The 23,519-nt window shown below is 38.4% G+C and overlaps 1 protein-coding gene across 4 annotated transcripts in view; it reads left to right on the top strand.

Annotated features, from left to right (window-relative positions):
* Positions 1-23,519, top strand: part of LOC127523498 (zinc transporter ZIP11-like) — a 136,215-nt gene that overhangs the window by 105,314 nt on the left and 7,382 nt on the right. For all 4 annotated transcript variants that reach the window (XM_051914252.1, XM_051914253.1, XM_051914254.1 and 1 more), the window contains exon 7: positions 8,442-8,511. In XM_051914252.1, coding sequence (XP_051770212.1) covers positions 8,442-8,511 — 70 coding nt within the window. The remainder of the gene's footprint in view (positions 1-8,441; positions 8,512-23,519) is intronic.

Raw genomic sequence — 23,519 nt, 5'->3', positions numbered from 1 at the left:
AAGATAATGTAAAAGATGTGGATCATCACTTTCATCACCCATGCTGAATTTATACTGTCATAAAAACAAACATTATGACATATAATGATTATTACAGGGTTATGAGTAAGCATCAAAGGTAACCATGGTGTAAAATCACACCCTGAATTGGTAAAAAATGTCTTTTAACAAATCTGTGCACTGCAGAGGAAGATAAAAGTGTGTCTTTGCTTTTATGTGACAATGTAGATTTCTTTTGGTTAATTTATTGTGATGGGAGCGCAGAGTCCCTGAGGCAAAGACATGAAGCACAATTTGTCCATTAATGATGTGCATGACTCACTTATTAAAATCAATTAAACATCAAGACTGTGTTGAATCACTTTGACTGACAAATCTCAGAGAGCAGGACAAGATCTCTGGAATGAGATATGCCATTGGAATTTTTTAAGCACAAATATTGCAGGCATACATCTGGCCTCAGATTTTGCTGAATACACTGCAGTACTCATTGAAATCACCATTACATATTTCAAATTAGAGCCATTCATCTTGCCTCTTAAAGAGGCCATATTATGTCCTTATCAGAGTCTTTAGTTTGTTTTTGGGCTCTACTAGAATAGGTTTTCGTGCTTGAATGTTCAAAGAACACCCATATTTGGCAATAAGGTTTTAAATATGGATATTTTTCTTACAAAAACCCATCACTTCACTTCATTTATTAACCCCTATCTTTTATGATGGATGGATGCACTTTTTTTGGCTTTAAAATCGTGAGCACCGAGCCACAATATTTTATAATATATCTCTGATTGTGTTTTTCTGAAAGAAGATAGTCATATACAACTTTGATGGCTTGAGGGTGAGTAAATCATGGGATAATTTTCATTTTTGGGTGAAATATCCTTTTAATAAATCCTTGTCTTGAGCAAAATAAGCAAGCTGACATTCAGTACAATCTATATCTTTTATTGCAAATATATACAAATGTCATTTACATCTTTTAGTTTGTCAAGAGATTTAAACCGCCATTTTGAAGAGTGCGCATGTGCGTTCATGCTCTAGTACGTAAGAACGAGCCTATGATTTAACCTGGAAATAAAGCAAAATAACTGAGAAAAATTAGAATTAGTCCTCAGATGCCCAGTCCATAATTTATAGCAAAAAAATCTAGCATTAATTCGCTCTCAAATTGATTAATTTAAAGAAGTTATTACTCCTCCACCTGCGTGACGACATTCACCAACATGATTGAGCGACAAATTTGCAATAATACAGTTTCGGGAAACAGTCGTGACTAGCTAGTTGATTTCTTCAATTATGTATTGTACTATGGTAGTTATCAGTGAGTTATGACGTTGTATGGGAAACTCACCCGTTTTAATTCCTGTCTCTGTGAAGCCCCTCCTTCTGGAAAGCACAATGTGCTCTGATTGGTCAGCTGGAGCAGTGTGTTGTGATTGGTCAAGCGCTTTGAGCGTGTTTGGGAAATGTCCCGCCCCTTACCATCACCACCAGTTTCAACACACTACTAACTAACTCAACCAGGCCCCGCCCCTTTATTCTGCGTATGAATTATTTAAATGAGGAATATTGTGACGTGTTTGTTCCTCAAGACTACAGTGGACGTGTTTCAGGGAGTTCAGAAACAGTGACACTGATATAGAGAAGAACTCCCGCTGTTGGGACTTTGTAACTTTGCAGAGCTCTTTCATGCTCAAACAGCAACATTACACACTAAAGAAAGCTGAACATGTAAAACAAAGTGTAATTATTTATTTGTAAGTCAAGCACGCTAGCATTATGCTGCTCTTGTAGGTGGTGTTATTTGGATGTAGAGAGATAAGATGTCTTCATTTCTCTTTAGTGAAGAGCGGTGTGCTGCAGGGTGAGAGCAGGAGGATCATGTTTTATGGATGGAGGTGGAGTGTAGATCTCAGCACTGGAGCAGCTTGAGGGGACACTTGTAATGAATCTCTCGATGTGATTACACCGCATGTGCCGTGCCACAATACGTCTCAGCTTGAGAGAGAGCGTTTAGTCTCACAGGCATTTCACATTTCAAAGCAGCTGTGTTGCTGTGGTTAACATGCATGTGTAGATGTGTGTTCACCTGCAGTTTTCGCCTGAAGTGTGTTTTAAACCAGAATCTTACTGTGCTACTTCTCGACATCAGCACTGCAGTGGGTCCTAATGACAATTGTCATTAAAACTGGTCCAAATGCAGAATTAAAACTATCATAGTGCGTTCACACCAGACGCGAATGAGGCGTTAAGCGTGAGTGATTTACATGTTAAGTCAATGCAAAGACGTGATAGACATCCTGCGGCGCGATTCGCGCGAATGAGGTGGCTCGAATTGAGCGTTTTGGGCAAATCTGAACTTTGCCGAATATTTGAGCCGCATGAACCAATCAGGAGCTTGCTCTAGTAGTAACGTGATTACGACGTAGCGAGTGGAGGCAGAAATCCGAAACAACAATGGAGGACAAAATCATCGTCGCTGTATGTGGATACCCGGAGCTGTACGATACATCTTCGTACTTTTATAGAAACAGGAATAAAAAGGATCTTGCTTGGAAGAAAGTGAGTGAGGAGGTCAGACAATCTGGTAAGTTGTAAAAAACGCTCTTTACTCAATTTGAGCTATATATATATATATATATATATATATATATATATATATATATATATATATATATATATATATAGACACTACAAGCTAGCTAAAGCCGGCAAATTGAGCTTTTTCGCCGTATTTCAGCCTTCCATAGCACATAAAGCGCAGCTACTCTCTCAACAAAATCCATGTCAGCCATTTCGCAACAAGACTGGAGCCACCTGGCAGAATTCACGTCTGTTGTGAAGTGAATTTCACACGCGAATGAAGCGAGTAAACTCAAAATGTTCAAGCATCCAACTACGCGCGAATAGCGTGGTTTATTCGCACAAGTCGCGTCTGGCGTGAACGCCCCATCAGACTACCAGGAGCGTTATCTCTCATCAGATCTCATGTGGGATGAGTAAAAAAAGCAGAGGACAGTCTAAAGCAAGTGAGTTGGATCATAAAAGTCGGCCTACTTTTATTTTTATTTTTATTTTTTTAATGTTTTCTGATGTTTGTTGGGGAAATCTGAGGAATTAATATAGTAAAGTGTATTAAGTTGAACTAACCCATATTCTGTTATTGTGTATGTGAAACAGAAAAGGGGAAAATTTTAAGAAGCTTAATGCTGTTGACTAAAAATAAAAGCATAAAAAAATCTACCTCTATTATTCTTCTTCTGAGCCAAAATTTGGACTGTATATCCTCCTAGAGCTTTCAAGCTACAACCACCAAACTTTTGTACTGTAAGCCTTATAGAGTATTTAAGCTGTCTATCTCTAGCAAAGCTTTAATGAGTATCCTAGGACGACATACTAAAACATGCTAGCAACATGCTAATTCATGCTAACAGCGTGTTAAAACATGCTAGCAACATGCTAATTCATGCTAACAAAGTGTTAAAACATGCTAGCAACATGTTAATTAATGTTAGCAGTGTTAAAACATGTTAATTCATGTTAGCAGTATGTTAAAACATGTTAGTAACATGCTAATTCATGTTAGCAAAGTGTTAAGTACTGTTAGCAATGTGTTACAACATGTTAATTCATGTTAACAATGTGTTAAAACATGGTAATTTATGTTAACAGCATATTAATTCATGTTAGCAAATCATTGAATCAGGTTAGCAATGTGGTAAAACATGCTAATTCATGTTAGCAGTGTTGTAAAACATGCTAGCAACATGCTAATTCATGTTAACAATGTGTTAAAGTTAATTCATGTTAGCAACATGTTAAAAATGCTAGCAACATGCTAATTCATGCTAGCAAAGTGCAAATAGTGATAGTGGTAAAACATGCTGGCAAAATGACAAATAATGCTAGTAATGTGCTAATTCATGTTAACAATGTGCAAAAAATGTTAACTCATATTAGCAATGTGTTAAAAATGCTAACAAAGTGCAAATAATGATAGCAATGTGGTAAAACATGCTGGCCAAAATGCCAATTAATGCTAGCAATGTGCTAAAACATGTTAATTCATGTTAGCAACATGTTAAATCATGCTAACAACATGATAATTCAAAATAGCAATGTGTTAAAACATGTTAGCAACATGTTAATTCATGTTAGCAATGTGCTAAACATGCTAATGCATGTTAGCAACATGCTAAAATATGCTAGTAGCATGCTAATTCACGTCAGCAAAGTGTTAACATAAGTCGTGTTATTTTAAAATTCTCCTACCACTCATCGTCTGTGAAGTGGAGCAGAACTACGTCCCATCAGTCCTCACTTCATACACTTATCCACAGACACTTTTGGGCATGGGAAAAGGGTGTTTTTTTCTGATTGATAAATATAAGCAGCACGGCACAACAGTTCATGTGCTCGCTCTCTCCTAATCAGGACCCGAAATAGATTAATAGCAAGTCTGCTCTTTAGAACAAGGAAAAGAAGCAATGTAGGAGAACGGTGTGTGCAAACAGCAGGAAACTGTGTATTTGTGCAGTGTGCATGACAAAAACTCAATTCCAATTTGAAGCTTGTGAAATATAAACGCACACATTGACCTGATCACTTGATGTAGAATTCATGTAAACACTACCATCAGATTCATGAATTCATTCAGACTGAAACAAAAGGTATGCATGTAAACATAGCCAGTGTCACATGATCCTTCAGAAATCATTCTAATATGCTGATCTGCTGCTCAAGAAACAAAATATGAACTGATACATTCTAGGATTCTTTGATGAATAGAAAGTTCCAAATGAAATTTGAAATCGAAATGTTTTGTTACATTGTAAATGTCTTTACTGTCTCTTATTAATTTTGACTGTATACACAAAACAAAAATAGTAATGTTTTTTAACCAACTGGTTGCCTTAGAGATGATCCAAATATTGCATCAATTGCAGGTGCACCTTTTAGATGCTTTGCTGATGTGCATTTAGGTTTTGAAAGACAACTTTGAACTGTCACTTTAACCGCAGCAGAAGTGTTTTGCTTCAGATATTTATCTGATTTAATGCCATGTTGATTTGATATCAAATGCATTTACATATCCTTCATTTCCTCTTAGCCTAGAATGAGTTTTCCTGGCTAAAGATAAGATTGACCTGATTAATCTGAGTGATGGCTTTGAATGAACATATTTACATAAACACACAGCACACACACACACTGATCTGTGTGGAGGTTTGTGTCACTGCAGGAGTGTGAGGGAGTCAGGAGCACCAGTGGATGATGTGAAATTGAATTGGACTTCAGAATGGGGGCTTTGATTGGATGTCAGCTTATCAGATGGCTAAGGTGCCTCTGGACTGAAAAAGCGCATCTGTCTCAATGCTATATAAGATGTTTGAAATCTAAACTCAAATACCAGTACAAACCCCATGAGATCAAGACAAATCCGCTACTGGCTACACAGATGAAAAAGAGAGCCTTGCAGATAACAGGAAATTGAGAATTGAGAGTAAACAGGAAACACGTTTGGAAATTGAAAATGAACTGACATTATGCATTTATTATTAGGGTCACCAGTAAAACAGATCTGAGCTAACACCAACTAACAATTGTATTTTTATCAGTGTTAACAAAGATGAAAAAACCTATACCAAAATCTACACTGAACAAAATTATAATCGCAACACTTTTGTTTTTGCCCCCATTTTTCATGAGCTGAACTCAAAGATCTAAGACTTTTTCTATGTACACAAAAGGCCTATTTCTCTCAAATATTGTTCACAAATCTGTCTAAATCTGTGTTAGTGAGTACTTCTCCATTGCCGAGATAACTCATCCACCTCACAGGTGTGGCATATCAAGATGCTGATTAGACAGCATGATTATTGCACAGGTGTGCCTTAGGCTGGCCACAATAAAAGGCCACTCTAAAATTAGCAGTTTTATCACACAGCACAATGCCACAGATGTCGCAAGTTTTGAGGGAGCGTGCAGTTGGCATGCTGACTGCAGGAATGTCCACCAGAGCTGTTGCCCGTGAATTGAATGATCATTTCTCTACCATAAGCCATCTCCAAAGGCGTTTCAGAGAATTTGGCAGTACATCCAATCGGCCCCACAACCGTAGACCACGTGTAACCACACCAGCCCAGGACCTTCACATCCAACATCTTCACCTCCAAGATCGTCTGAGAGCAGCCACCCGGACAGCTGCTGCAACAATCGGTTTGCATAACCAAAGAACTTCTGCACAAACTGTCAGAAACCGTCTCAGGGAAGCTCATCTGCATGCTCATCATCCTCATCGGGGTCTCGACCTGACTGCAGTTCGTCGTCGTAACCGACTTCAGTGGGCAAATGCCCACATTCAATGGCGTCTAGCACTTTGGAGAGGTGTTCTCTTCAGGGATGAATCCCGGTTTTCACTGTACAGGGCAGATGGCAGACAGCGTGTATGGCATCGTGTGGGTGAGCGGTTTGCTGATGTCAACGTTGTGGATCGAGTGGCCCATGGTGGCGGTGGGGTTATGGTATGGGCAGGCTTACGTTATGGACAATGAACACAGGTGCATTTTATTGATGGCATTTTGAATGCACAGAGATACCGTGCGGAGATCCTGAGGCCCATTGTTGTGCCATTCATCCACGACCATCACCTCATGTTACAGCATGATAATGCATGGCCCCACGTTGCAAGGATCTGTACACAATTCCTGGAAGCTGAAAACATCCCAGTTCTTGCATGGCCAGCATACTCACCGGACATGTCACCCATTGAGCATGTTTGGGATGCTCTGGATCGGCGTATACGACAGCGTGTTCCAGTTCCTGCCAATATCCAGCAACTTCGCACAGCCATTGAAGAGGAGTGGACCAACAATCCACAGGCCACAATCAACAACCTGATCAACTCTATGCGAAGGAGATGTGTTGCACTGCAGGAGGCAAATGGTGGTCACACCAGATACTGACTGGACACCCCCAGTACAGTAAAACTGCACATTTTAGAGTGGCCTTTTATTGTGGCCAGCCTAAGGCACACCTGTGCAATAATCATGCTGTCTAATCAGCATCTTGATATGCCACACCTGTGAGGTGGATGGATTATCTCGGCAATGGAGAAGTGCTCACTAACACAGATTTAGACAGATTTGTGAACAATATTTGAGAGAAATAGGCCTTTTAGAAATAGTCTTAGATCTTTGAGTTCAGCTCATGAAAAATGGGGGCAAAAACAAAAATGTTGCGTTTATAATTTTGTTCAGTGTATTTAAAATACATTTATTTCATACTAAGTATACTTCAAATCCACTTATTTATTGACATATCACTGAAGACTTACTGATATAAAATTATAATTAAACTTTATTTGGAGTATTTATTTATTGCACAATGCACATTTCTTAATATTATCCCTAAAAAGTGTTTTGATATCACTAATAATAAGGATTGCATGATCTTTGTATAATATCAGTCTTTTAAATGCAAGATATTTAAAGTGTACCTAAAGTATACTTGCAATAGTTCCACTTTAGCACAATCAAATATACTTCAGTATGTTTAGTTGGACCTCAGCACTACTAAGTACAGAATTAGTTGCTCTAATTTAGCAGACTTTAAGTATACCAGTTTAGTATAACAAAAGTACAATTGCAGGGTATTTTTATTTAGCACATACGTACATATGAAGAGTTCAGATGCAAAAGCCTCTAAGTGCCATCTGAAATGTTCATTTTTATCAAGCTTGTATGTTTAGGTTCAGTAATTTCACTTTAATAGGTCCCTTTCATTGCCATTAAAGTTAAATAACTTAACATAAACATACAAGCTTGATAAAAATGTTCATTTTAGAAGAACATTTCAGACGGCACTTAGAGGCTTTTGCATCTGAACTCTTCATATGTAAATGTATTTGTATTTTACAATGGCTTTGATTATATGGAACAAAAGCAGTTGAAACACTCTGCAAAATTTCTGCTTTTCTGTTTCATACAGAATGAAGATGTGATTAAATGATGCCAGAATTCTTATGTTTTGGCTGAACTATCCCTTTAATGGCTATTTTCTCTTTTAAAAAACAGGGAGTACCTTCAGTATGGGCTGCAGACGCATTTCTAAGCCACTGTGACCCAAGAACTAGACATTTACTGAGGACACAGTTCTGTTTTATTGCTGCTTCTTGCAGTTAGCAAAAGACTAATTGCTTTGGATGAAAATTTGGCAGCTAAAAAGCATCCTCTGCTCTGACTAGATTGAAAGCAGTGGTTTGCATTACTAATATCTCACACACTGCCTTCAAAGGACATTTGATGACTATAAATGGAATGCATATTTTCATCTCCTGTTTGAATTCTATCCTGATCATTAGTGCACTTCTTAACAACCTTAACCTGGTGTTTGAAAGACTGTAACGTGTGACCAGGTGTTTGTTTTCTGTTTTTCAGAGGGTTTGGCTGTTGGCGTGGGCTTTGGAGCAATTGGAAAAACTCCATCAGCTACATTTGAAAGTGCCAGGTAAGCCATAAACACAGTTTAAAGGATAGTTCACCAAACCTTTTCAACACGTATTATTTTCTTTCATAAAGCACAACATTTTAGCAGAATGTCACAGCTTCTGTTTTCCATACAACCAGAAGGAAAAGCATAATAAAAGTTGACTATACAAAGATTTTGGTAACACTTTTGCAATAAGGTTTCTTTTGTAAACATTTGTATTAGTTAACATGAACTAACAACACTGTAAAAACGATGTGATCAATATGTCATGACAACATGTTTTTCTATTACTTTAACTTATCAAAATAATTTCAACTTCATTTTTTAAGTTCAACTAGGCAAGAAAGACTTACAGCCAATTCAATTATACTTTAAAAAGGCAGCAACTGAACTGAAGTTTTGAAATTGAATTACAGTGAGTGGAAAATATGGTAACACTTTATATATTATCCTTTATATATAATGCATCATATAAGTATATTTAATGTATCATATAAGTATATTTAAAGTATTTTTAATTCATTAATTATGCCTTGTAATGCACCTTACAATGCGTTGTATGATCTCATGAAAAATTTTAACCACAGTTATAATACTGATCTATTCATTGAACACTTCTTTAGAAAGTATAATGCATTAAAACACTTGACAAACACATTTCAGATGTAGATTCTAAATTGACTGTAAACTTTTATATGGTTAGTCCATAAAAATATTTATTTTAATATTTATTACAGGTTTATACAGTAATTTACAGTGGCTTTGAACGCGGCTTAACCCGTCAAAATTTTCAGTCAATAACAGCCTAAATTTCAGTCTGTTCCTCACAAAAAGCTAGCTTTGAAAGAATATAGTGCACAAGTCTTCATTTTATGATGCTTTTGTAATGCTTTTTGAGCTTTGCAGTATAAATATCCATGCTTTTGTTGTTCAAAAAAAAAACAGCTTGGACATTCTGTCTAACATCTCATTTTGTTTTTTTACGGATAATAGAAAATAATATGATGAGGCCAGAAGTACATTGGATTGAATGCAGACCAAATGTAATAGTAAAATATAGCAGCTGCTAATAGACAACAGGACACAAGTTTTATCACTTCCTCTTGTAGTTAGTAAAAAACAAGTTGATTTGGATGAACATCTAAGCATCATATGCTACTGTGTATTGAAGCATTGATTTTAATTGCTATATCTCACAAACTGCCCTGAAATAATATTTAATGACTAAAATGCAATATATAATAAATCCAAAGAATGTTGAGGAGTTGACAGCTTGATCACACGGTAAAAATTCTGGCCATCTTCAAACTTTTAATAATCTATTAAAAAAGATTTTGTAAGCATATTGCGTAGTTGTGCTTGGAGTCAGTTGTTTTATCTGTGATAATAACGCAATGAAACATGACAAATTGTGCCGACATCATTTCTGGCTTGGCTGTCATACAAAGAAATGCAAAAACAAGAGAGAACCAACTGAATATTAATAACTGATTATGTTGTAGTCAAAGCATGCTTTTTCCTGTCAGCTTTTTGTTTTTTATGTAGTTTTTTTATATTGTAAAATAAAACCTGTTGCTGTAGTTTGCATTTGTTGCCAAATAATTTAATACTTTAACCAAGCTTAGTGTTTTGTTCTTCCCACATATTTACAATATTTAAAACATATAAAATATTTTCCTCATACTTTGGCAGTTTAATCGAACTCGTAGGGTCATTAAAAACAAATCCCTCCTCCAGACATCACTTTCAGTATGTTTTTACATTACTTTAGCTCATAAAAATAAGCAATGTTGGTAACACTTTAGTATGGGGAACAATTCTCACTTTTAACTAGTTGCTTATTAGCTTGCATATTGGCTGTTTATAAGTATTTATAAAGCACAATTTAATTCTACAACCCTTAATCCTACCCCATTCCTAAACTTAACCACTACAACAACTACCTTACTAATTATTAATAAGCAGTAAATAAGGAGTTTATTGAGGCTAAAGTCGTAGTTAATAGTGAATGTGTTCCCCATACTAAAGTGTTATGTTACCACAATTTCAACTTTATACAAGATTCAACTCAATTTTTTAAAGTCAGTTTAATATAATTTAAGTTTAAAAGACTTGTTCAGCCAAGGCAGCAACTGAGTTGAAATAGGTTCTAGATTTTTTTACACTGTTGGAACAGATCAGTCTCTGCTTCATTGTTCTCTGTCAAGAAAGAAACTAATATGGGGCCAGAGGACATGATAATGAGTAGATTAATTGTGGGGCGAATTATTTATTTAAAAGGGCAAATGCAGAGTGATATTCTGCGGTTTAGTAATGACTGGATCTTTCTTGAATTTTGCGGACAGTATTGTGTGATGCTGTCACCAAGTGGACGACACTGGTATTGTGAGATCTCTGTCTCTCGGTTTCTCCCAAACACACACACACAAAGAACGTGCTGCTGTGATAATTCCTGCGCACATGTTAATATCCATGTTCTCGGGAAAGTCTGTTTAAATGGGAGAATCCTGCCAGACAGGGAGGGAGCGAGTGAGCGAGAAGGAAACCGGCTAACAAGTGTGCACATCATACTGCCAGATGGAATCTATTAGCCATCGCAGAGAATCAGAGCCGCATTGTGAGCGTTGAAGCACCTGGACTCCACTATGTGTGTGCACGTTTGTGACCGCCGTCCAGATGTGAGCTAAAGCTTGCAGATGTTGAATGTGTGTCTTTTATTCTGCATTTCTGTCTGTGCGTGTCTGTAATACCATGTTGCATGTATCTCCATAGGAAAAGCTGTTTTGGGTTAGCTTTACAATCTCTCTACATCCATACTGACAACTGAGGGTTTCCTAAAAGCACGGAGATGAGGAGAGACAGATGAATGGATACATAGTTTGTTCAACCAGTAAACACAGGGAGCAGCAGCTTTCTGTGGTGTGTTGAACTTATGATACGGCATAAGAAAGAGGCCTTTGTCAAAGCCTAAAAACAATCACATGAGGACAAACAGAGAATAGAGGCAAAGTCCCTTTAAAGCAAGTCCCTTTTTTTTTCCCTAAACACTCGAATCATGCCAAAAAATGTACATTTTTCAGGCTGGACCAGCCAGTGCGCATGTGCAGTCATAAGCACAACCGGAGCTACTAACGGCAGCTGCAGTGACGCAATGACTTTACCAATCAGTGATTGGCTCTTTTATTTAGAAGGCGGGACTTATTTCGCCATATTGCGCTTTGAATTTTCTCCCATTCATAGTAAAACGAGTGCACCGTCTTTGTGTATGTAAAGTTTTGGTAGAGATTAAGTCAAGTTAATTTTATTTGTATAGCGCTTTTCACAGTATTATTTCAAAACATCTTTACAGAAAATGTTATGTTGTTTATAATATCTATATATTTTTATGCATTATAATTAATATAAAGTTTAGCAGACTACAGCTGGGCGAGAATATACATTTTGCAACAGTACATACAATCAAGCATTTGGTATTTGCTATACAGTATATATTGTGTTACCTGAGTGTAATGCATGTATTCGGATAAAGTTGGAAGTACTGTATATCCAACTTTAAATATATATAAAATTATATTCTACTCTATTGCACCCTTTTTTCTCTGCTCCATTATACTTTTTTTTTTTTTTTTATTATTTTAAATAAAACCCTGTTGACTGAAATTGTCATTGTGATTTCATTTTGACTTTAATTATTTTTTTTATTTTATTTTTTTTTCCCAAAAAGAAACGTTTAAAGGAATGTAATTTCTTAACAAGAACTTCAGTATTTGAGTTGTCCTGTTTATGGTTTTCATCGTTTTTTTTTTTTTTTTTTTTTGCTCTTAGTTTGTCTGTCTTGACCTAGTTTCTCAGTTTGTTTTATTAGTCATTTCATTCACCTGTTTTCATTTAATTAGCTAATTTCCCTGATGTATAAATACTTCCTGTTTGGTTCAGTTCTTTGTCAGTCATCGTCAATGTTGTGTTTATGTTACCTGCTACCTTCCTGAGTATTCTAGTTTCCTATTAAAGGACTATTTTGTGAGATTTCCTGTTTCAAGTCTCTTTGGATTCTAAGACCTGTGGCAGAATGACTGACCAAATAACAAGTTTGAAGATGGACTTACCTGCTTGGCGTCAACTTATCACCTGCCAAGACAGGCCACTGTTGGAGTACTGGTGGTGGAGGCTGCAGCAAGGAGACTCCCTTGTTCACCATCTGCGAGGCAGAGAAGGAGCCCGAACCGGAGTCTGCTACCTGGGTCATTGTGGAGCAGACGCAAGCTGCTCAGTCCATCTCAGAGCCAGCAGCGAACCTCTGCCTAATAGATCTGTGGTCTGCAGATCCATTTGCCTCCCGAGCTCCCACCCTTGAGTCTTCGCCCTTTGTGCCGGTGCTGTCCGGCCATCTGGATGATCCGGTTCCATCCGGAAATCTTCCTCCTCCGATGTCCTGCCTGATTTCTGGGTCCCATCTCCTCCATTGGTTTTGTCCAGTTCTCTGGATCTGTCAGTGCCACTGGTACCGTCCTGCTCCTTGGCTCTGCCTCCACCGCTTGCTCCATGCGGCTCTCTGGCGCCGCTTCGGACTGCCCGTTCACCAGCTCAGCACGAGGATGAGAGTTCACCAGCGTCACCTCAAGCCTCCAGGCCCATGACTCCACCTCAGCCTGTCAGCCCGACGGCTCTGACTCTGCTCTCTGCTCCCTCTACTCCACTGTGGTCTGTCAGCCCTGAGACTCCTCTGGGCTCCCTCGTACCACCGTGCTTTTCTTTCCTTCCAGCTTCACTGTTGTCCTCAGTCCCTCTGTCATCGCCCCGGTCTGCCGAGCCCCCGTCTTCGCCTCGGTCCTGCAAGCCAGCAGCTCCACTTTGGGCTTCTGGGCCATGGATGTCGCCCTGGTCCGTCGGCTGGATACCCCATGCACCCTGGTTTCCGCCTCCGTCAGTCATTTCCCAGGTTCCATCTAGCCCGTCAGTCAAGGATCCATCCTGGTTCCTCCCACCGTTGGCTCCAACTTGGTGTTTGTTTCCATCGGCTCCTCCAGGTCCCTGTCCATCACCAGTTCTACGTCCACCTCCAAAGTCCACTTCCTCCCTCCACAGCGGTATGTTCAGTTATGTTCGCGTGAAAGCTGTTTCAAGTGATTGGATGGTTGTGGTTTGCTACTGGTGGATCTCGTGTGAGTGACAGGTTGCCCCGCCCTCACCCCAGTAAACAGAATTTATTTTGAGTAAAGATTATGAGGCACATGAATTAAAAAAAAAAAAAAAAAAATAGTGATGTGCATGGATAAATCATTTATTATGAATTCAGCAAAATAAAGAACTGACTTCTTCATAAGTTGATTCTTTCATTTCTCCACTCCATTGGAGAAAGTGCTGCTGGTTTTGGTTTTGTATTTATGTCTTTTTCCTGCACCTTGTTGGTTTTATGAAGTTGCACCAGAATATCCCTGTAAGACTTTTGTTAGTAAGTGAAAATGAAAGAAAGAAATGTGAAATTCCCCAACACACAACCAGTTTATTCTGAAAAGAAAACAAAAACATTAGTTTCGAAATTATGACTTTTCCCAGTGGCAGCATTACTCTGCTCTAGATATATAATACTCTGCACTACTCTACTGTATTATACTGTACTGTACTGTACTCTCCTTTATCCTCTCCTTCTTTCTATCCTTTATAATGGAATCAACACTTGCATGACCTTAAAGTCCTTCAATGTTTTTTTTTTTTTTTTTTTTTTGAGGAACCAGGAGAATCCCATATCTCTTTTAAAGGATTTCTGGGAAGTGGAACAGTTTACATTATTGTAATTAGTCTCTAGTAATTAAGGTTGGCTTGCTGAAATTCACAGGGATCTACAGGGAAGCCACATTGGATCATGTTTTCCATTCATTAAAGGGATAGTTCACCCAAAAATGAAAATTCTCTCATCATTTACTCACCCTCATGTTCTTCCAAACCTGTCTGAGTTTCTGTCTTCTGTTGAACACATAAGATGTTTTAAAGAATGTTAGTAACCAGACAGTTGACCTTAGCCATAGTGGGAAAAAATAATACTGTGGAAGTCCACTGTCTGGTTACCAACATTCTTTCAAATGATCTATCCCTTTAAAGAACTAAAACTTTCCAAGTTATTTGGTCTTCATATGAAAAAACCCTCAACAAATGATAATCAACATGACCTGTTCAGTCAGCGGTGATGTTCGCAAAACCTCCAATTATCAGACGTTAGTCATTCAAGAACCTCTTTTTTGGATGGTTCTAATTGTATGTTATTTGGACATTGAAAACCACTTACTTTATTAGTCTGACCTTTATGCTGAAAAGTTTAATCCTGTGTTATATTTTTGCAATTTTCTGTGGCAACAAATTGCCTTTTCCAGGTTGGCCAGACATACACAACCTAAAGTGCTTTTGCTAACATTATTCCACCTTCAACCTTAGAGAAGATGGTTGTTTATGCAGAGAGGCATCTGGACATCTTGACCTGTATATGAAATAATTTCCTCATATTTAAATAGTTTAATCAAACTTGTAGGGTCATTAAAAACAAGACATCATCACTTTTGGCCACTAGTGTATATGTGTGCTTTTCCAGTTTCTGAAACCGTCTTGTTCTCCATCCTGAGCCACTGAAGGCAGGCAGGCAGTCAGTCAGACAGTCTTCTCTCTCTCCTCGGAAACAAAAGTCTGTTTGTTTTCCAGGGGAAAGCCACTCTTCTGTTTCTTTCCCTTTCCCAGCACTCTTCTCCCAGTCAAAGCAGTCCTTGCATTCCCCAGTACCCACATACTCAAGTGGACTGTTAAAACCAGATGCTCAGAGACTCTTCAAAGAAACTGGGACTTTTTTTGTAGCTCCAGTGTAGGCAGCATTTGAAGGTACAGAGCACATGTTTCTGACCAGATATATTTTAGCCAGACATTGAAGCCTAGGCGTGCAATTGCTCAGGCGTCTCTATCTTTGACTTAGACTAGCGTGTATGTTGGGATGAATGTGCAGCTGACATCAGTGGACTCATTCCTCATCGCATACAACAGCGGAGGTGACGTGACCTTGGAGTTGTCAAAACATTTTACAACAAGTTTATTTTATTTCTAGGGCTAAATGTGATGAACTCAGCTGGAATAACATTTTCCCGCCTGCTTCTCTGCTGGAGGTGTTTCTGTCAAAACCCTGAATCACACTAACATTAGTCCTCTACGCACAAATTATGTCATATTTAAAGAGCCGACACATTCATTTTTAGTAGAAATTGATCTTATACGCACCTTTTGTTTCAGAGTGAGCCAGTTTCCTTCAGCAATTTCCTCTGGTGAAAGGCTTAAAGGGATAGTTCACCCAAAAATGAAAATTATCCCATGATTTATTCCCCCTCAAGCCATCCTAGGTATATATGACTATCTTCTTTCAGCCAAATCGAAATTATATTAAAAAATATCTTGGTTCTTCCAAGCTTTATAATGGGAGTGAATGGTTCCCGAGATTTTTAAGACCAAAAAAATGCATCCATCCATCATAAAAATAATCCAGGGGGTTAATAAAGGCCGTCTGAAGTGAAGCGATGGGTTTTTGTAAGAAAAATATCCATATTTAAAACTTTATAAACTATAATCACTGGCTTCTAGCAGATGGCTGTACGCAAGTCGAGTTCTGGCATTCCTGGAGTCATATGGATTACTTTTATGATGGATGGATGCGCTTTTTTGGGCTTCAAAATCTCGGGTACCATTCATTGCCATTATAAAGCTTGGAAAAGCCAGGATATTTTTAATGTAATTCCATTTTGGCTGAAAGAAGATAGTCATATACACCTAGGATGGCTTGAGGGTGAGTAAATTATGAGATAATTTTCATTTTTGTGTGAACTAACCCTTTAAAATAATGATGAAAGTTACTGAGAAAAATATGGAAATGGGCTTCTGAAGAAGTAATTTAACAGAATGAATGTGCGATATATTTCCACAAATTAAGCCGGTCAGTCAATTGGGAAAGAATGTCAAAATGGATAATAACTATATTAATATAAATTTGTAAAATGTTGTCCAAGCAATAACAGATCTGCCATTTAATATCAATCTAATCAAACCGTTATTGAATAATTTTTCTGGGAAGCTCATATGATTTATAGTTGTTACATTACTAATATCTGTGTTGTCTGATTTGTAAATTAGATGTTTTTAGAGACGTTTTAACTGATTCAATAATTTGTTTTCATCATTATTCAAATATACTTGACATTTACTTGACATACTGTTCATTAATTAAAATGTTTTATTAAAAAATATGTGTATTGCTTTTTTATATGCAACAGATTATCAATGCTATGCATTGTTGTATTGGTGTATATAAATGGAAATATCACTCTTCTTTGTGTTCGTTTAGTAAAAAACTATGCATATTTTAATTTAACTAGATTAACTGCATTGCACTTTTTGTTTTAAACTAGTTGGATCTCTTTGGCGAGAATAACTATTTGGTGAAGACAGTTATACCACACATTTTCATCATGGTTTATGGTCAGATCTCAAAAATCTTTTCATAATTATGTGGTTGTTATTTTGTCAAACTTCAGCATTGTCGTCAGTGTTTGATGAACCATGTTCTTGATTTTTGGGAAATGATCTACTGTGGCACTATGTTTACTAGTCCTGAGAGTACGCTTAACCAAACACACATGCCACCAGGAATTCTGCCGTACAATGGACCTTTGCAAACGATCATAAACAGCTTGTCAACCAACACCGAAAAACGTCCAGATTGATTTCTTGTTGGATTGACAGGGGCGTCAATTAGGGACAGAAAGTTTGGGCTTTTCACAGACGTGGTCCGTATTTATCTGTTGGTTTTATTTATTTATTGAGTCTTTCCTCACTTAAACAGTGTAGAAAGCGTGAGTGTTCCCGTCAAATGCAAGCCGAGCTCGCATCTCTCTAGTTTGTAGCTAGTCCTGCTGTGTTTCTTCTGGTGACTTCTGTCTCTGGCATCTGGATCAATCTTCTGTGGTCCGCCGACTCTTTCTGAGCTATGGGCTGGATGATAATGTTGATGTCCGCTGCCTCTTCTTGCCCTCAGGGTTCCTCTTGCTGATGCATATTGTGTCAGTTTGATGGACCACAGCACATTTGTTTAATGAATTGTGTTTGTTCATTTAATATTCATCTGACAAGTTTTATGGTTCAGTTCCCCACAATCATCTGCTCAAGAATGGTTCAGATGTTTATAATGTGTTTTTCTCTGAAGTGATTCTGAATCTGACTCTTTCACAATATTGATTGCCACTCTATTGAGCTTTATCTATCTACCCACCCACCCATTCATCCACCCACCCATTCATCCACCCACCCATCCATCCATCCACCCACCCATCCATCCATCCATCCATCCTCTCTATCGTCTGTCTGTCTGTCTGTCCTATCCTATCCAACTATCCATCTATTCTATCTTTCTATCGTCTGTCTGTCTGTCCTATCCTCCATCCATCCATCTATTTTATAATCTGTCTGTCCTATCATCCATCCATCTACTCTCTATCGTCTGTCTGTCCCATCCATCCATCCATCCACCCATCCATCCATCCATCCATCCATCCATTGTCTGTCTGTCCCATCCATCCATCCATCCATCCATCATCCATCCATCCATTCTCTCTATCGTCTGTCTGTCTGTCCTATCCATCCATTTTCCATCATCCAACTATCCATCTATTCTATCTTACTATTGTCTGTCTGTCTGGCTTATCCTCCATCCATCCATCCAATCCATCCATTGTCTGTCTGTCTGTCCCATCCATCCATCCATCCATCCATCCATTCTTTCTTTCTATCGCCTGTCTGTCCTATCTATCCATCATCCAACTATCCATCTATTCTATCTTTCTATCGTCTGTCTGTCCTATCCTCCATCCATCCATCCATCCATCCATCTATTCTATCTTTCTGTCATCTGTCTGTCCTATCATCCATCCATCTACTCTCTATCGTCTGTCTGTCCCATCCATCCATCGGGTAATTAAAGAAATTTTTTTAGTCGCCACTCGTGAAATTTAGTCACATATGCAAGTGATTTACTCGTATTGTAGAGGGTTGGTTTCTGACTCAATTTTAAAGAACACTTTATGCCAAAGAGAAAATGTCTTAAATTATTGCGTAATAGTTTCATGTTTAAAGATCATTTATTTTTTTTTCTAGTGATAAAGTATGTTTACAAGCTTTTTAAATCATAAAATATCATTAAAACAAAATTAATTGATTAAAACTAAATCCATGAAATGAACCCCTAAAATGTTCTATATGAAGCGCCTGAAAGAACCCTTTAAAGTTCTATATATTTCTTCTAAGAGTGTGGTATGTAAAATTATGAGCAAAAAAAAATAATCAGTTTATCCTTAATCCTTAAAATATACTGTATATGCAGGCTGTGAAAATATTTTGTTAAAATGTGATGTAGTGAGAAAAGAAAGCAGAAGAAGGACAGAGAGAGAGAGAGAGAGAGAGCAGAGAGAGGGCTGGACTGATGGCTCTCTATCTAAATGTTATTCTCTGCAGTCCTCAAAGAGCACATTGTGCTTTGAATCTCAAAAACATAGGGCCCCTGTTCTCCCCGCTCTCTGTCTCTCATCCATCTCTCTCCCTCTTTCTCCATATCCCTCCATTTCCTCCACCCCGCCCTGTTTTTCCCTCTTGCGTTTTCATTTTGCCGTCTCTCATCTCCCTCACTTGATAAGGGCTTTAAAAGACTTTTAAAGACATTTCTCACAATCGCTTTTATTTTCTTGTTTTATTGAATTTTGGCAACGGTCGGTGAAGCATCTGTTGGGCACCTATAATATTCAACGCTCTCTGGCCTCTTATATTATTCGTTTGTTGTTCCTCTGTCTGTTTTTCCAGTGAGGAATAGCATGTTGACAGCTTTTGATTAGTTTAGCATAATAAAAGAATAAAATTCATTACCAAAATGAATACATCATGTGCATAATTGTGCATATTTCCCCTTCAAATCAGTGCTAAAAATGTACTGCAGTTGCCATCTGGGTCTGCTCAGAACAGTAACAAACCCCCCAAAAATGTTTGTTCTGTGAGCAAATGCTGTTAATCAGAGTTTGGACTTTATTCAGTTTAGTTTAGCAGGACTTGCTTGGCTCGACACCGCAGGTGTGTGTTTATACATGCCAGTAAAATATGGCCCACACTCCAACTTTCTGTCTGGCTGCCTCAAAGACGCACCTGCCATTCTCAAAGCTGCTTTTATTACTGTTAAAGCTTGAGGGAAGAAACAGTGAGTTTCTGCATTAAAGACTCAAAGTGCTGGAACTTAAATATCGGGTGGACTGTATCTCTATAATCAGCTTTACTTTTTCACCTTAAAGGGTTAGTTCACCCAAAAATGAAATTTCTGTCATTAATTACTCACCCTCATGTTTTTTCACAACCGTAAGACCTTCGTTCATCTTCAGAACACAAATTAAGATAATTTTGATGAAATCCAAGAGTTTTTTTATCTCCCATAGAAAGCAATGTAATTACCGTCATTTGAGGTCCCGAAAAGTAGTAAAGACATCGATAAAATAGTCGACATGACTACAGTGGTTCGACCCTAATGTTTTGAAGTGACGAGAATACTTTTTGTGCACAAAAACAAAACAAAAATAATTACTTCATTCAACAATTTATTCTCTCCCCTGCCTTACTGCGACAATGTTGGGTTTCCATGTTTTATGGGGACTTTCCATAGACAATGATTTTTATACTGTACAAACTGTACAAACAAACATTACTTAGTATGATTTATAAGCTGTTTTCCTCATGGAGACCAAAAAAGGCCCCACAAGGACAAGGATTTTGGATATTGCCATCTTTGTGGGGACATTTTAGGACATTCCCAGGACACACCTTCCTAATATTGTGTTGGTCCCCCTTTTGCTGCCAAAACAGCCCTGACCCGTCGAGGCATGGACTCCACTAGACCCCTGAAGGTGTGCTGTGGTATCTGACACCAAGATGTTAGCAGCAGATCCTTTAAGTCCTGTAAGTTGCGAGGTGGAGCCTCCATGGATCGGACTTGTTTGTTCAGCACATCCCACAGATGCTCGATTGGATTGAGATCTGGGGAATTTGGAGGCCAAGTCAACACCTCAAACTCGTTGTTGTGCTCCTCAAAGCATTCCTGAACCATTTTTGCTTTGTGGCAGGAGCATTATCCTGCTGAAAGAGGCCACAGACACCAGGGAATACCGTTTCCATGAAAGGGTGTACATGGTCTGCAACAATGCTTAGGTCAGTATGTGTCAAAGAACATCCGCATGGATGGCAGGACCCAAGGTTTCCCAGCAGAACATTGCCCAAAGCATCACACTGCCTCCGCCGGCTTGCCTTCTTCCCATAGTGCATCCTGGTGCCATGTGTTCCCCAGGTAAGCGACGCACACGCACCCGGCCATCCACGTGATGTAAAAGAAAACGTGATTCATCAGACCAGGCCACCTTCTTCCATTGCTCTGTGGTCCAGGTTCTGATGCTCACGTGCCCACTGTTGCCGCTTTCGGCGGTGGACGGGGTCAGCATGGGCACCCTGACTGGTCGGTGTCTATGCAGCTCCATACGCAACAAACTGTGATGCACTGTGTATTCTGACACCTTCTATCAGAACCAGCATTAACTTCTTGAGCAATTTGAGCTACAGTAGCTCGTCTGTTGGATCGGACCACACGGGCCAGCCTTCGATCCCCACGTGCATCAATGAGCCTCGGCCACCCATGACCCTGTCACCGGTTTGAGGACAGAGTGCTCCCTTTTTCTTTAAAAACCATTGTCCACCAAGTTGCACATGCATTTCTTGTTGTTTAATATAAGCTTGATTACAGAAAACATAAACTGAGAACATAAACTGATAGAAAAGGCAATGCAAACTTAATGAAATTAAACAACTTTGGCTGACAAACAAACAGACTAACTCTGGTTCAGTCTTAAGGTAATTATGAATAAGCACAGCTCTGGGCTATACCATCTTTGAAACAAACTAATGGGAAATGACAAGCCAGCACAAACATTGTGATCACCATCTTAGACTCGCCAGTAAAAAAAAAAAAAAAAAAAAAATGCATTAATGTCCATGTAGTGCAGTGCAAGAAGAATATGATATCTAATAAAGCTTTGTATACTGTATGTGTACATGTTTTGAGATTATGTCAGCTAGGCAACCAGAGTTGTCTTTTTCTCTGTATTACAGAACAGTGAGTCACTAACCCTGTGTAAGACCCTCTTTATCTGCTTTAGTATCGAGCCTCAGGATCATTCTACAATGATGCTGTCAGACACTTGCACATGTCTGTACACTGTTCCACTAGGAAAAACATTTATTAAAAATTATTTGCTGTGACTTCGAATTTTATCATTTATCTTGTCAACATTTGCAATTGCTTTAAGCATCACTAATGCTAATGTAGAAGCAGCTTAAAAAAGTAACATCCTAAAAGTGAAAAAATAAAATGAATATAAAACAATCGGACCGAACAATGAGTTTGCGCGCACTTGCACGTACTTGACTTAATTTTCTGTTAAATTAAAAAAGGCTTAAATTCTTGAATATTTAATGCTTACTTTTTTAATATATATTGTAGACAGAAATGAAACATAGCTTTGAGCCACTAGAACACGAGTTGATCGAATGTGGAAAAACATGCAGTTAAGGGTGTCTTATAAAATGTTTTTAGGTACACTTTTCCCACAGTCGTCCTCTGTGAGTGAAAAGCAGTGGGTATACGGTGGGTACTGAGGTCAAAGGTCACTGGAAAGCCATAGTGATTGGTGCAGATGGTTTTGGGGATTTTCCCTCATTTCTCCCAGATCCCCATGCTCTTCCCAACACACAGATGCCCATTCAGGGCAGACCCCCATGGATGGAGGGGGGCACCAAAGGCCCTTTGTGCCCAGAGAGGAGCTCTGTGGTCAGACACTGGACCCACTGTCTTCCCTTCTCAATGGAGGCTTCTTCATGCTTTTGCAATAATGTTGGAATGTTTCCCTTTATGTTTTTTGGGGGGTTTGTTTTAATACAGCCGTCTGAACCAACACACAGTGTATCACAAATCCCACATCCTTCCTTCATTTTAATTTACTTTCAAGCTTGTATACTAAGCTAAGAAAGTGAAGTGTTGGAATGGCATTGTACGTTTTGAGATCTCCACCCTATTTTACTGCCGAGAGCTTGCGGTTACTGAAGCCTGTCCTCAGAGGTGGGTGAATAGAGTCTCTTCGCACACAGAAATAGACCTGCCTTAGAGGAGTGAAATATGCCAGAGAAGAATTCCTGGGGATGGGAAAACATGTTTCTGAAATGGTGAGAAGGGCTGTTGTTTCCACACTGTGTGAACACAGCCCGTGTGAGCGAGTTCACTTCGCCCTTCTCCAAAACCTCCCCTTGGTTTTTTCTTCAGTCTTTCATTATGCCACACCACAGTTTCTCCTGTCCTCTCATCCTCTCTTCATTTCTCTTCCTCTCTCAAGTTGGCATGAAATGGAAATTCACCCATCTATTTTCTAAATGCAACTATTCATTCATGCATATATAATTATTATTATTTTTTTTTTTATAATATTCAGCCTCACACTCTAAAAAATGTTGGGTTAAAAACAACCCAAGTTGGGTTGAAAATGGACAAACCCAGCGATTGGGTTAAATGTTTGCCCAGGTCAGTTTTATTTACCCCAACTATTGTTTAAAAATTACTGTATGGCTTTCTTAAAATGAACCCAAAATAAGTTGGAAATTAAAAATCAGACACATAATTACTAGAGGCAACAATAATAATCAAAAGGTGAACATTTATTAATAAGCAATTTAATAAATGTTTATTTTTTTAATTATTATTCGTTAGACATATTCATAAATGTTTATTTATTAAACATACTTGGGTTCATTTTAAGCAAGAAATACAGTAATTTATAAACAATAGTTGGGTTGAATAAAACTACCCAGCAGGTTGGGTTAAAACAACCCAATATCTATCTAAAGCTTTAATTTGTGAATAGTTAATGCTTGCATAT

The sequence above is a fragment of the Ctenopharyngodon idella genome, chromosome 12, assembly GCF_019924925.1.
Source record: "Ctenopharyngodon idella isolate HZGC_01 chromosome 12, HZGC01, whole genome shotgun sequence".
Lineage (NCBI taxonomy): Eukaryota > Metazoa > Chordata > Actinopteri > Cypriniformes > Xenocyprididae > Ctenopharyngodon > Ctenopharyngodon idella.
Note: the sequence above shows the minus strand (reverse complement) of the source record. Positions and strands in the feature narration are given on the sequence as shown.